Genomic DNA, 15,421 nt, shown 5'->3' with positions numbered 1-15,421 from the left:
TTCGAAAGTATTAAACCTTCCAACATCTTCATCCGAGCGCACCCTGACATCAGGCATTTTCCGTATTCTCTCAACTTGACTTCCATCAATATTCAATTCGAGACAACATCTTTCCATTAGAGTTCTATAAGACAAGTTGTGAGAATCCATTTCTATTTCGATATAGTCTGCATCAGCACCGGCAATTCGAATTTTGAAAATATGTTTACCTAATGAAAGAACTGGTCAAGCGAGTGTCCGATATGTGATTTTATTTATTACCTGGGGCTGGTCGATACATTTCGGTGGAACTGTGCCTACAAAAGACAACATAAAACTGACAACACCAGCGCTATCATCTTTTTGTACCAGACAACAAAAAACTCTCGATTGGTTTGTTTGGATTGGGGTAAATAAAAATACCTCACTTTTAGACATACTTTATTAGAAACAGGAAATTTCCAATATCATATTTTAAAAACAGATTTGGTGATGAATAAGTGATTGATTATATGGATGGAATGACATTGCACTGTGGAAAGTAGAAACATCTACATAATAAGTTTTATTTACAGTAACAATTTTTAAAGCCCCATTTATATGATAGAGTCCAGATACAGGTGATACTTAAACTACATACATCCTATATTTGGCACATGGTTAGGTTAGGTTCGGTTAGGTTCATACTTTACAACACTTCGATTCTGCATCAGCAAATAAAAGCATTCGAGACTATAAAACCTTAGTTTGTAAATGTTTGCTACAAAATGCAAATACTTATTAAGACTAGGTTGAGCACATGTCAAAAAATCTAACAATTAGGTACTTTCTGTCTTTTTGTGCTCAGCGACTACTATCAAAATTTTACAAAGCACTTTGAGCAATGTTAACTTTAAAACTATAACAAAACAACTTTTTGTCTCTAAATCGATTCAATTAACACGTGAGTATCTCATACAGCAAATTCGTTCTTTATTTGTATGTATGTACATATAAATACGTAATAAACGTGTAGAAACGGCAATAAATTTTGTTGGTGCATCAGGGTAACGAGTAAATGCAGCGATGATTCCACAGAAAAAAGCTACAAGTAACACAAATAACACTGAATATAATATCGAAATAAACTTTAGTAAAACGGCTTACAAAATCTACAATTTCAAGCCATTTACTGGATCAATGGCGAGCATTGACTCTCGCTGAAATCTAGAGTGTAGTACATATCAGTTGCGTCCAACGACGGTAAACTGCGACTAGGAGTTGCCGTTGCCGCTTTGTCCTTCCCGCTGAACCATTCGCTACCCCAAAAAGTCGGAAATAAATCATGTAAAAAACTACCCTCAAAGAAAACAACCGCATCTAACAGATGATGCTGATTGTCTCAACTCTCCAATCCACTCAAACAACCCGAAATGTTTTGATTTGAATTGATTCCGATCGTTATTTTGATGAGTGTATTGGAGAGTAGTTAGGACGTGACAGCGGCCTCATCTAGTGCTAATTAGGGAAAATGGAGAGTCGTTAAAGTGGTGTACTCACCTATTGGTCGTGGCCGACGGCTGGGACACCCTCTTCCTGCAACCCCACAACGGATTCGCCCGCGAAATAAAACGCTTATACGTTTTGTTCACCCGGCAGTGGCAAACTGTCACCTACACGGACAGATTAATGTGTAATATTTCTTTAGATGGCGGAAATTTATCATTTCATTTATTTACGACAACCGACTCGCCGCGCCGGCAAGAAGTGGACCGAAAAAAGGAGCAGCGACGCCGACAAAAGCCGATCACTTCTTTTAATATCACCAAAAATCAAAATTGAGTGGACTTGGTGTGTCAAAAAACGTCTCAGTTTGTGAATTTTCTATTGAAATAATAAAAAACCGACCCTCGGAAAGTTTGTTCGGGGTCTAGAGTAAAAAGACAAGAGTGTTTCGAATGAAATGTGCAGCAGTAGTTGAAATAGTTGGGACTTGGTGTGGGTAAAAGTTATTTCTTAGACGAGCCGTTGATGGCTTTTGTACTTACGATAAGTGCCACAATAACAAAGGCGCAGACTAACGTTCCAGCAGCGATATAAACATTATGCAGATGATCAAGATGAATAGAGATCGGCATTTGTAGATCGAGTTCATTCTCTTTGTTGATAGTATCAACGTTCGTTATTGTTTCAACAACGAACTCATCTGAAAGAGTATTTATTTTAATATCAGATATTCATTCGGAGCGAGTTAATAACCTTCGCAAGTTTTGCCAGTGTACCCGGGTTTACAAGCACAATAAAATGAGTCCATGTTACTCCAGCAAGTTCCCCCGTTCGTGCAAGGATTGGTGCTGCAAGCCTTCAATTGCGTTCAAATAAGTCTGATAAAAGTTCAATCTGATTTGAGCTTACCGCTCGAGATGGAATCAAACAATCGCGGCCAGAATAGCCTTTAGGACACTCACAGGAGTAGTTATTGCCGTGGTCCACGCAATAACGTGGCTCAGGGCAAGGATTGGGTTGGCAGAGGTCCACCTGATAGAATATTTCATATTTAATTGCTATTTTCCAGAGAGATTTCCAGCCGTACCTTTATGTGACACCTCCTCCCAGTAAAGCCCCGGCCACAACTACACGTATAATGTCCCACGTGATCAGTACAAGTGCCCCCATTTGTGCACGGAGACGATTGACATTCATTATACTCGTACTCGCAGTGAGTTCCAGTGAATCCTTCAACAATTATTCAGATTGATCAAGCGGGAATTAGTTTACAAACTGATTTTATTTTCTGCTTCTTAATTAGCTACTTTCCTCGATTCAATGAAAACTTCAAATATATAACACATTGCTATCGCTAGTCTCTCGAAATTACCATAATGTCTCAGCTAATGTAATATAAAACGCAATCTGAAGGGAATAAACTTCATTATCAACACTACCCAACCGTACTATATCCTTATATGTACTTGTTTATTACAATGCACAATGCAATGATATACCACTATCAATTTTCTTGCCATTTGTCTCTTGCTCTCACTTTATTGAGGAAATTTTTAAGGCCACAACCGACAAAATGCCTTTATAATATTTAAATGATTTTTAAAAATCAGATAAAGTAAGAATTTTCAAATTCGGTATAGTTGTAAATAAATATAGATAAAGTATGCCCATTTTTGCCCATACCAAACCAATCATAGTTTCGGAATTTGGTGAACAATTATTATGATAATGAAGCTATCAAACTTTTATCAAAAAAATAACCTAAGTGAATTTAAATGATATTTTATTAGTGAGTACTTATAATTTTTAAGTTATATTTTTTTTAATTATTTAAAACTTTAACCACTTGCTTTGAAATTTTTATTTATTTTATCGAAACAACTGCAGTTTTAATTAACGTTAACAACTAACCAACTAACTGACGTTTTCACTTCAAATGAGCTTAACTTACTTTAAAACTAAACGCCAACTTTTAAATGAAGCAACTTTCTTGTCTTTTCCTCAAATCTATTTTATTTATACTTACTCAAAAAAAAATCCAATCGACGCAAAGATTTCTTACAAATTATAACTTTTCTGAAAGCTATAATTGGAAACAAATCATGTTGCAAAAGTGGCACTAATGAAAGAAATATCGATGTTTTATAAAAGTAATTTCAGAGTGAATTGGACGAATGTTCAGTGATGGTTACTTTTATTTAGGAAATGCTGGAGTATCGACAGAAAGAAAATATTAATTGTTTTTTTTGAGTACAATTTTGAATTTTGGGCCTGAATCTTTAAAATTGGGTTTGAACAATTGAAAAGCTTTCTTAATGTGGGAGTTTGATGTCCCAAGCCAAGTCCAATCGTGTATGAAATTCTCTTATTTTAGGTCGAACTCAAAGACATTATGATTGTATCCATCGTAATTTGTTGGTTATGAATCGCTGACTGTGAGTTGGAGTCTTCACAAACAAGTATTGAAAAATAGGTTCTTTTCAGCTTGCAACATTTGAAAGAGTTGTGTAGTTAGTTTTTCAATCCGAAGTTTTTATCTTTTCACAGTTGAAAATACAATATTTTCCATGAAGTTTTATCTGATTGTAATAAATGACAAATAAAAATTCGAGCGTGTTGACATTTAGCTTTCTACATCAATGACAATGTTGAGAAAACTTTCAACTATTGTGTGACACAATTTTAAAACTCATGAAGATAAAACTGTTTTGTTTTTCTGAAGCTTGGAACGTGATAATGGTGCAATTCCCGCAGCGAAGGAACGTATTATTTAAAAAAAAAACTTTGTGAGAGGGGATGAAAGAACGCAACTGAAGGGATGAACCGAGATATATAAGCAGCTGTCAAGTCGGAGGGATTAGTTCTGTGGCTGCTGAAGCAATAATTTAATAATTAAACAGTGTTGGAAACGCCAGAATTACTAATTTAAGAAAAATCAAAGCCAGGCTGAAAGCCATACCAGAACGTCCAGTTAACGCCCCCAATTTATTTTCTTCCCTCTATTTCCTCTTGTAAAGATAATCTAAATTGCACACAATTTCCTTTAATGAAATTAAATAACGGTCTAGGAGAAATTCGACAATAAAAGACGTTTACTATTAAAGCTAAATTGTTAGGAAAATCGATTTAGATAGGTTTGACTGATCAAGCAAAAATGGCCACGAAACTTCTCAAAGCCCGAGTATTCGTTAAATTAATAAAGTACGCATTCCTACACTTCTCTCAAGTGAAAACAGCTTTGAAATTTCAACTCCAAAAGTAATTTGTACTTAATTTCAGCATAATTAAATAACAAAATCATCCCAAAAAATACGACGCCCAGTAGGCCTCTGACCTACACCTCGGTCCAAAATTAACAAAAATTATTTCTTTTCTAAATCAACTTAACAAGATCTCTATGTCTCGTAATTTTGAACTTAGTGGCTATAAAAACTGTTTTTGTTTCAAACTGAAGCCAAAAAAAGCCTGTTGATGCGTATTTGAGGTGAAATGAAGTCATTATAGAATATCCCGTTGAGAAAACTCACCTGGCTGGCAAAAGCATTTATACCCTTCTTCTTGATTGACACATATCCCGTGGACGCAAGGTGAGGATTCGCAATCGTTGTGACTATGTTGGCACAACGGTCCTGAAAATCCCATAAGACACTCGCATTTAAACTGGGTGACATTCCCGATGCACGTAGCGCCGTTCTGACAAGGCATCGATAGGCAAGCATTTGTTTGATCTTCGCACGTTTTCCCCGTATAACCTGAAAAGTGGTATTTTCAAATATTAACAACAACAATACGCAACATTTCCAATTCAGCCGATAAATTATTAAAAATGTAAAACTTTTCCTTTACTTGCCTATTTAAGTTATGCATAAATTTTAAATTAAGTTGTGGTTTTTATAGCTCGTAGCCTTTACGCTCTTGCAATATATTTTTTAAGACTTAAACTCGGAGCTATATTAGAGTTGTGGTGAAAGTGTTGGATGGAGAGGATTTCAAATATGTTTTCAAAGTTTAATACTGCGGTCAATGTTATTTGCAAGCCGAAATTTAATATTTTTCAACTAATTAAAATAGCAACCAAGCGAATAAACCCTCAGATACGGGAAAGCTATTTTTGTAAAGTTTGTTCTAAAGCTATTTTTCCGGTCGCTTATATTCCCCGATCCCTTCCGTTGTAAATTTCCGATGTTTCCAGAAACTATTATCTCAAATTTTTTGGGTCAAAGCTTTCAAACATGTACTAATAAAATTATTTATTTATTATTGCCATCAAAATGTTATTAAATATGCCAATAATCATCAATACACATGCAAACTAGTTTTAACATCTATACAACAAAATCATTTCCACTGAAATGGATTCATAAAATTAAATTTGCTTTTAGTTGCTGATAAAGTGAACACGTCAATGTAACAGTATATTTGTGCTAATTAAAAAGACCTAAAAAAATCATATATTTTATACTATTATCCCAGGTGAATAAAAAGTATAAAACCAAACTTTTTTGCTTAAACAATTTATTTTTTGGAAAAATTTATTGATGAATGATAAAATAATATAAAAATGTGATGTTCTACAAAAAAAATATTTTTTTTAAATGGCAACCCACTATAACACCATTATTCTCATGAAGGTTATGATCTAAGGATTTCAACTATCTGCTTTATTAATTTTTTCAAAAAAAAATTACATTAATTGCGATTTTGACAAAAAAAATCGCATAACACAAAAACAAAACAAAATTTCATTCACAAAATACGATCACATTTTTTATATTACCTAAATTTATATTAATAATTTTTTTCTGAAGACAAATGATTAAAATAAACTGCTTGGTTCCATACTATATATATTATAGTGCACTTTTGAGTATTGCACATTTGAACAAAGAAATAATAAAGCATTTTTGCTTTTGGTCAAAATGTCATGTATCTGCTAGAATTAATTTCAATTGCGAGTACTTCGACGTGGCCTATTAAAAATTTAAGCTAGAAATTGAATTGGTTGTAGGCAAGCGACGCAATATATTTAAGCGACGTCTTCTAAACTTGTTTAAAATGTAATAATGTGTGACATTCAAATACCAAAACCATGAAGTTAGGTATTCGCAAGGGAAACCAAGAGAACAGAAAGCTTGAAAAGTCATGTGTTCATTCAACACTTTCTGGACAAGCTGAGAGAGAGGATTACTTACAAACTTCGACGACTTTCGAACTTCCTCGCGACGTATCCATCAATTATGTTCACTTAATTTAGACAAGAGGCATTTTGAGTTATTTGTATGCGGCGATAAGATTCAAAGAATTTGATTATTTAAACCAGCGGTTCATAATAAAAGCAGTCTGGCGCCAAGCGAACTATAATATAAGCAATTATTTTTCTACAAGAGTGCGTGTGTACGAAAAATCTAAGCTGATTGAATAATGGCTCTTGTAGAGATTCTAAGTAAGTAGCTTTAAGCGCTTCAATCAATTCAATGAGCTGCATTAACAATATAGGCATGGCATGAACCCATAAATTTTCGAAATCATCCATCCGCTTGATTACAAATCGTAATTTATGTCTAGGTTATATAATTTTGTATCGTCGACAATACGTGTCAACTAATGAATCGGTTATTATTTGAAATTGGTCGCAAAGTTCTGAAGTTTGTGGTTTGACCTCAGCATCATCGACCGAAGAGCCGACCAATACGGAGCAAAATTTCAAAACAAAATCTATTGACTTACTATAGTTGCAAAATAGAAGAATTTCTTTGTTAAAATTTCACAAGGGTCGAAAAGGGTACAGTTAAGTGTTTTGTAAAATTTCCGCTTGTATTCCAATCATTGGTCCTGGCGTCGCCGTCGGTGGCGTCGCAATGCCTTTATTCTCAAAGAGGAGCTTTTATTTGTCCTCATAGAAATGTCAATTTTTATTAGTTTGCACTACAGTTGGAGATATATCGGCGGAAAATAAACCGAATCTTCCTCTTTAATTAACCCTAGTATTATGAGAATTAATTAGTTTTATAGATCTTTGGCACCCACTTGACAAAAATCGATTTAACTCCTCCATTAATTAAACTTTGTTCACTTAAAAGGAGTTTTATTACTCGCCGCTGACAAATCCGTGAATTCCCCGGAAACAAAAATATGAAAATAAGGAAACGATTTAGACCAAAACATAAATTCGCTTCAACTTTCTTATTTAGTTTGCGAGTTGTGGTCAGGGTACGAATCTAAAGTTTCATATTTTATGCCAAACATTCCTTCAACTTGTCCAAATAATTTACATGCACCCAACATGCCACCTTCCGAATCCCGACTGCATAAAACTACTCACAAATGTCATTTTACCTTAAAAGCAACTTTTTTCATCAATTTCCTAACGAAAAGATTTCCGAGCAATGCCGACTAAATCAGTGCTAAAAATAAATGATCCTTATCATGTGAAGGGGAAACTTTTAAAAGCTTTTTATTTCCCATCGAGTTTAATGAAACTTCTTAAAAGGAGCACGGAGCTAATCATTTATTTTATTATCATTTCGTATAATTAGCAGTCAAACTTGCCCAAAACATTCCCCACAAATTAATTGTGTTTCTACTTAGTTTTAGTTAGTTTTTTTGCACGATGTAGCACTGAATAATTTAGTATTATTCTGAATTTCAAATAGTGTTCGGTTTGCTTAAAATTCAATTGAGTGAATTACGTTGGATTTTAAAACAAGGTGTCGAACAAAAAGTGCAATTTTAGAAAATAAGTTTACTGAATATTTAGATATTCACAAGTTTACTCACCATAAGGACACAGGCATTGAAAAGTCGATCCTTCATGTCCTTGAGATATATCTACACAGATTCCGTTATTTTTGCACCGAGAAGGATAACAAGCATCTTGTTCTTCGCAATGTTGGCCGACGAAACCAAGACAGCATTGGCACTCATATCCATCCTGCAAAATATGCATCACAAGTGATCAACTCTGATCCTAAATTATTCATCCAGCCATCTATCAACCACAATATAACGACTTTTAATTCAACTTCCCTTTTTGAAGTCTTTTTAATTATTTATTAGGTATTATACGTACTCTATTTACGTTTCCAATTCTACTATCTAAAACTAGCTGGAATAAACCGAGATTGATTTCAATAAAGTCAGTACAAGGATACTTTTTGAAAATGTGACCCGGACTGGCTTGAAAATAAATGTAAATATCTTGAGGGTGGACTCTGGAATAAAGTCGTCCCCCGACCTGTGTCGAAAACGCCGCAATCTTCTTTTATTGAATTTGCTTTCGAAATGACTCCAGAGTTTGTTGTTGTCATTTGTTCTCATAGCTAAACCTTATTTATTGGAGGAAGTGAGCTTCAAGAGTACAATTTTACTTGTTTTTAGTCATCAAATATAAATCCGGCCAAAAACATTCATTATAAAGTCCATCTCAAGCTTATATACTCTAATATGTACATTTACAGATGAGTGTTTGGCCAGGCATATTTGTAGAGCAAACATCCTGAATACCAAAATATCTAACCTTTTCGTTTTTCAGCTCGTTATCATCACAATTATTTTTCAGGTCAGTGTTTTTCCTAAAGTTAGATCGTTACGACCTTAATTATCTAATTATCCAGAGAGCTTATTTTGTCACGAAATAAATATAAAACGGATTAAAATTTTATTCTTCACAACAAGACAGAACAGCAGGAATTTTCCAGGCAAGCGCACTTTCGGATTTCTGTCATGTCAAACAAAAGATAAAACAACACATCTCCTCTTTATATGAAGTTATCAAGTCTAGTGTATAATTGACTATTTGAAAAAAAAAACAATTTCAAAGTTTTAATGAAATATTCCTTGTACGAGTAATAAATGACGGTTTGTTGCCACAAAAGAGCTAAACTAAACTAACTGTCCGTATTCAGATCGGTTGCTGAGCGTGCGGTTCAGCTTTGAAGGATAAAGGTTTAGATTTGTTTGTATTTACTACCCCAGAAGCATATAATCAAATGCAATTGCTTCTAGTTCTTGTAGCAGAAAGTTTGATTAGTAGAAACCGAATAGAGTATCATAAAGAACTCACCATTTCTCGAAGTTAATTAGTTGGTCTTTAAGCCGTAAACGATTGTTTTTTGATTGACATTTTCAATTATTGCGTTTTGTTGGGCTTAATTAACGATTTAAAGCTCTTATTACGGATTTGTTGGTCGTGAATAATGATTTTCAATCAAAAAATTAAATGCAGGAACACCTACGTTTTTACAAAAAAAAAATCTCAGTAAGAAGCAATTAGTAAAGCAATAATGCCAAAAAGTTCTGTACTTTCTTCTAGACAAAACACTGATTTGTTTTTGTTTGCTATAGGACTCGGATGATACGTAGCTTTGAAGTAAACAAGTTGGGAACAAATCTTGGATGAGACAATTTATATATGTCACGTTCTAGGTTGGACCCTACCTATATAACGAATGCGACTATCTAATTAAACAACCCTAAATAAAATCAGCGCAGATGTGACACAAATAATAATCAAAGAAGTGAAAAACGGAACTTTGGCTTTTCGATATAAGAAATCGGAAACGTTACAGAAGCAGCTAAATCGACAGAAAAGTCGATCTAGATAAGAACTGACAGTAGCACATGCCAACAGTAATTTATTTAGTCGCCCTAACTAAATGGACAGAATTGTTTAACTGGACATTTTAGTAATATCGATTACACTCATTCTTAACCTGTCTAGGAAAACAATCCATTTTATTATTAAGTCTGCAGCACGGCACAATCAGCGACAGTTTGACATCTATCTTAGCTCAATCTTTTAAATTTTCCACAATTGTCATTTTGTTTTATTTCCCAACACTAAAACAAACTCATTTGTGGAAGTTATTTAAGTGAGTGAAAAAGGTAAGTAATTTTGTAAATGGGTCACGACCTGGCGACAATCTCCAACTCTGTATAAATAAAATAACCTTTAATTAAGACACGGTAAATTATTTTTTGCATTCACTCTCTAAAATGACTATTTTGCGATTTAGCTGTCCTGGCATCTAAAGAGTTTAATAATCGATTTTGCAAAATAACAACCATTTTAATACAAATTTTCAAATTATTTTGGTGGTTTAAAAAAAAATATGAAAAAAAAAGTACGTAAATAGTTTTAGGAGACTCTCAATTCGTCTCCTAAATTTGTATTTTGTGTACTTGATAGCTACAAGACCGCAAATGATCTTAATGTTTGAAGTAAATTATTTGAAGAGAGTGACCGTGACGGAGTACAGATGGAGAATTTTAAAATTTCAGTGAGAAGTCTTATAAAATATGTAAAGCTTATGTTCGTTGAAAGGTAAAATTTAAAAACGTTGCTCTTTTCTCATCACCATCTTGTATGAAATCATGAACATTTTAAATAAAGATGCTTTTACCAAAGGGAATATTTTCATTTTAATGAGTTTACCCGTTCTTCCATACATTTTTCGAAAAAACATTTCTTTCAAAATGAAACTTTAAATTTGTCAATTATGCTATTTAGACGTGGACTTCAAAGAAAACTCTTATTTTTATTATGCAAATAAAAGTTGCCATAAAAACTTTCACGTCTTGTTGTGAAAAGTTGGGTTAATAAAATTAAAGACGAAGACACGATGTACTCTATAAAATATTATTGTTAATAAAACATATTACGAGTTCGGAACTGAACAATCGGAAAAAAATCATTAATCTGACCTACAGAGAAGAAAATCTCATCTAAGTTACATTCAAATTCAAAAGCAGAGAGCTTTTATAAGTCATAAAATATTATAAAATGTGTCCCTCAAACTTGAAATTCCTCAATCCTTCATCCTGTCATAACTCGCTTCAAAATTGAGACAGGAGGATGCGTAAAGTACCATAACATTCCTTTCTTGAAGTGAAACATTTGACAAGTAATAAAGCAGTTTTTTGTTACCGAATAAATTTAATTCGAGTGTGCCTAATAAATAAAAAATTTATTCACGGTCCAAATAATGATTTCCGTGCTAGGGTTGTTTCATTGCTATAGATTGTGTGTCAATCACAAAAAAACTGTCAGCGTTGACCCAGAAACATCTATTTTCTAATCTTGTGATTAATAGTGATAGTAGAAATTTCTTGCTTCGATTAAGAATTTCTTGTAACATGCAAAATCTGCGTAAAATCGTTTTATAGAAAATGTATTAGCTTCGTATTCCCCTCCCATGTAATAAGTGATTCTCAAACTTGAAATTTTCCCATCGTTCATTCTGTCACAACTCGCTTAAGAATGGAGACAGGAAGATGAGTCTCTCACTATTATATTCCTCACTTAAAAAATAAGATTTAGTACAACGTTGTGTGCTTTGGAAAAAGACGCAATATCATAAACAAAATTCAGACTGTTATATTGTGGCCTCGATGAGAGGAATCTTGATTAAAAGCGATAATAAAGGGAAGAAGGGCGGACCTAATGCAATATGTGTTGTTTCCAGGTCGGTGATCACATCTTTTAGCACTTTGGGCTTGAGGATGTGCCTTATGAATTCTGATAGTGCGATATAAGGTTGCTATTATTAGAAATCATTCTCACTATCATCACAAATCTAAGGTAAGGCTGTAAATTTGGGAAGCTTTGGGGCCAAATATAAGTCACGTGCCAAAGTATAGATCGAACACAAGTGGCGCTTAATATATAGTCCCATCTAGGGAACTGTTTGAAGGGATTTAATAAAACGTCAGATCAGAATTTCGCGGTGACGTAACAATAAGTGGTGATTGCCGTATTTTTGTAAAATGACAATTTCGAGTCGATGGCGGTTTTACGCGCTCGAGCCGTTTCATCAGGTCTTAGGACTTCAAGACTAATTGCCCGTTGATGTCTTAAAGGTCCTCTTTTCTTATCTGTCCGAACAAAGAGTTATCGACTATCCTCTTTTATTTATTTGTACAAATCAAGCTTAGAGTAAGACTTACCATCGAATCGTTGGAATAACAGATGCCTTTGCCAGAGCAGTCTTCGTTCTCCCCACAGTTGTCAGATTTCACAGTGACTTTCAATCGAATACACTGATTCCCCCACAATTCCGAGACAACTGTAATGAATGTTCGCATTTATTCCACTACTTCATCAACTTTAAACAGCAAACTCAACATTTTTATTTCAGAATTTCGAACTTCACCTAAGTGCTCAAGCTGTTGCCTTCTCTTTTAATGAAACTCGGGCTGACGTTTTTGACCAGAATTTTGCTCGTTTCGTGCACTAACAAGAGCGGATCCGCGAACCCAAACCTCGTTTCGAATAATATCCCAGCTAGGGAAAAAACTAAATCAAGCTTGGAATGTGCAAGTCATATTATTCCCACAAAACGGGGTTTGAGAAAACGGAAAACCACAATTTAAAGCGATACCCACTCTACTCCAAAAATTTGATCGACTTATTAGAGTATACAAAGCAAATGAAGAAAAAGTAACACGTTCGTTCTTGTTTATACACAAATGTTGACGCTTTGAACGCGACAGTTTCTCTCAATTCAATCAAACAAGATTTAAATTACTGTGTAAAATTTTGAGTGCACAACGTTAATATTAGTGCTATTGACATAAATGTTTGACAGTTTTAGATTTTTTGAGTGTGCTTGAGAGAGGTGCTTTTGGAGGTAAACACACGCTTGTGTTCTAGTTGCCGCCTGAGTTGTCGAGCATTAGCCCTTATAAGATAGTTGATAATTAACTCGAGCGATATTGCAAATAATTAGATTTGTGAAAATTTCGCTGACTTAATTATAAGTTTTTCAACCTTATTAAATTAGAAGATGATTGCTGTTAAATTTTGACGTGTCAGGGTCGTTAAGACCTAACGAAGTTAAGTTGAATGTAAAATGTTACTTCTGGACCAGGATATGTGGCGTCTCAAAGTTACTATTCGTTCAAATAAATTACGAATTTAAAGAATTTTTTTTTATATATTTCTGCTGTCAATGCTGGGATTAACGAGCAGTATTTTGTAAGTGAAGTTTAAAGTAATGATTTCCTGGGACTTACCAATAAGAAGATTGATACCCAACGTTAAATCCTTGTCGTACAACGTAACGACTTTCTGGTTATCCACTTTTAAAGGAGTGATGTCTAGTAAAATTCCTTCAGTGACATCGCAATGGTCGTGTCCCGTTCTGGTCACTTGATAAACAGCGGTCGTTGGTTCGTGCATTAACCTATAAAAAAGACAAAATACTAGTGTTTCACTATGAAATTGTAAAATAGTGGAAGTAGAGCTTAAATACAAGACCCGAGAGGTAACTTATCTATAAAGTAAGACAAAGTTGGAGGTTTATTGCAGAAGCAACTTTTATTAACTAAAAAGGTTTATACGGACGAAACCCGGAAATATTGTTAAATATTCACGAGAGTAATGAATGCAATTGCTTCGAACGAAATTACAACAGTTTATCGGTCCAAGACGAAAAACATTTAACACGATTTCACCCGAAACTCAACTGACCTTTTAGGAGCACTATTTACCCTTGGGGCATCTGGCGTATTGCAAGCCTTCTATCATAAAGTAGGAACAATTCTCCAGAGATTTGGTTTACGATGATGAAGGTGATATACAATATTAAACTCATTTTCCACTTCGTTTCCAGGATGTATCTTATTACAAGGAGAAAAAAAGCCCACAAACGCAAACGGCGTTTTTGACGAAAAAAATATCGCTGCAATATTGTATTGGCAAGACTACCTACAATTGGAATTTTCCCATTCTTTCCCAATTCCGGATATTTTTACCTAATCTTATAAATTTTAGAAAACAGTGACCAAAAGGAGCACCTACATAGAAAAGTTTTATTTGATTATTTATTTCGTCTTGTGTGAATATAATGGGAGAGAATGTGGCGAACGTGGTGCGAGTCCTAGGAGACAACACATTAAAGACGCTCCCTTTGGTGCAATTAGCACCACAAATTTTCCAAGTTTCATCCCCTGCTTTCAAAAAAATACGAATTAGTGAAGTTTAATGATTAAATTTGAATTATTAAAATCCACTCGCACACAACGAGGTTTACGATACAAGTCGGTTTCAAAACACTCCATAATTTCAAAAAATATACACCACGTCACAAAGTTTTGCCTTCAAAATTACATCATCTACTTTCAAGAAGTTTAGGACAACTTTCCCTGATAAAATTATGTAGAAAGGAAAAAACCAGTATCACATGCATATTTCATCTTTATTGTTTTAAAGTTAAGAGTGTTAAGGGAAACAATTTTTTCTAGGAAAATTGTTCAATTTTAGTCAAGTATTTAGCTTAAAGCCCCGTGGATATAATAAGGCCAACGCATGCTTGGAAGTGTCTCCAAAGAGAACCGTTGACCAAAATAAACTTCAAACTTCTACCTCTAAACTTACAACTATTGTTGTTCTGAATTCTTGTAAAAAAATTCAACAACCACTGGGTTATACGATTTTCTCCAATTCTAGGCCAGTTTGAATAATTTCCTGCTGGCTCCTGAACGTTAAAGAAAATATATTGCTTATGTTGGCGGTATAATAAAAATAATTCTAACTAGTGGTGTGCTCACGTTGCAGGCTTATTGCTTCTTGGTCATTAATTGTTATTTATGAGTCCAATATCTACATATTGATACTTGGGGAAACATTCGTTCTTTTAATTTCCACCATTCAAGCTAAAATTTTAAATAACGCCACATAAAACCATACGATAAAAAATTACAACATTTATCAATCCGAAAATGATAAGCAGTAAATAAGAATAACGTCATTTCTTGTTTGTGCAGTGAGTGAATTTATTACGTTCTATGCGATATAGTACCAAGGGGGGTTGAAATGCCCCGACGCATTACTACCGCTAGTCTCTTCTTGCTATGAAAATGAAAACATAAACAAAGAGGATACGGCGAGAATGAAAGTGCTTCTTTACTGCCACTTTTTATTCCTCTCCTAATACATCGCCTTAAATTTTGAACAATT

At 34.1% G+C, this 15,421-nt stretch overlaps 1 protein-coding gene across 1 annotated transcript in view; it reads right to left on the bottom strand.

Moving 5' to 3' along the window:
* Nucleotides 1–407: 407 nt before the first annotated feature.
* Nucleotides 408–15,421, bottom strand: part of LOC123006232 (delta and Notch-like epidermal growth factor-related receptor) — a 31,004-nt gene continuing 15,990 nt past the window's right edge. The window contains exons 4-13 of the mRNA XM_044400549.1: nucleotides 13,477–13,646; nucleotides 12,409–12,527; nucleotides 8,242–8,395; nucleotides 4,992–5,216; nucleotides 2,552–2,694; nucleotides 2,374–2,496; nucleotides 2,218–2,320; nucleotides 2,007–2,164; nucleotides 1,519–1,631; nucleotides 408–1,277 (exon numbers count right to left, since the gene is read on the bottom strand). Of these exons, the coding sequence (XP_044256484.1) occupies nucleotides 1,148–1,277; nucleotides 1,519–1,631; nucleotides 2,007–2,164; nucleotides 2,218–2,320; nucleotides 2,374–2,496; nucleotides 2,552–2,694; nucleotides 4,992–5,216; nucleotides 8,242–8,395; nucleotides 12,409–12,527; nucleotides 13,477–13,646 (1,438 nt within the window). The 3' untranslated portion in view covers nucleotides 408–1,147. The remainder of the gene's footprint in view (nucleotides 1,278–1,518; nucleotides 1,632–2,006; nucleotides 2,165–2,217; nucleotides 2,321–2,373; nucleotides 2,497–2,551; nucleotides 2,695–4,991; nucleotides 5,217–8,241; nucleotides 8,396–12,408; nucleotides 12,528–13,476; nucleotides 13,647–15,421) is intronic.

Source organism: Tribolium madens, unplaced genomic scaffold (genome assembly GCF_015345945.1).
Source record: "Tribolium madens isolate multiple individuals breed KSU strain unplaced genomic scaffold, Tmad_KSU_1.1 Scaffold_2;HRSCAF=44;Tcas5.2_LGX, whole genome shotgun sequence".
In the NCBI taxonomy this organism is placed as follows: domain Eukaryota; kingdom Metazoa; phylum Arthropoda; class Insecta; order Coleoptera; family Tenebrionidae; genus Tribolium; species Tribolium madens.
Note: the sequence above shows the minus strand (reverse complement) of the source record. Positions and strands in the feature narration are given on the sequence as shown.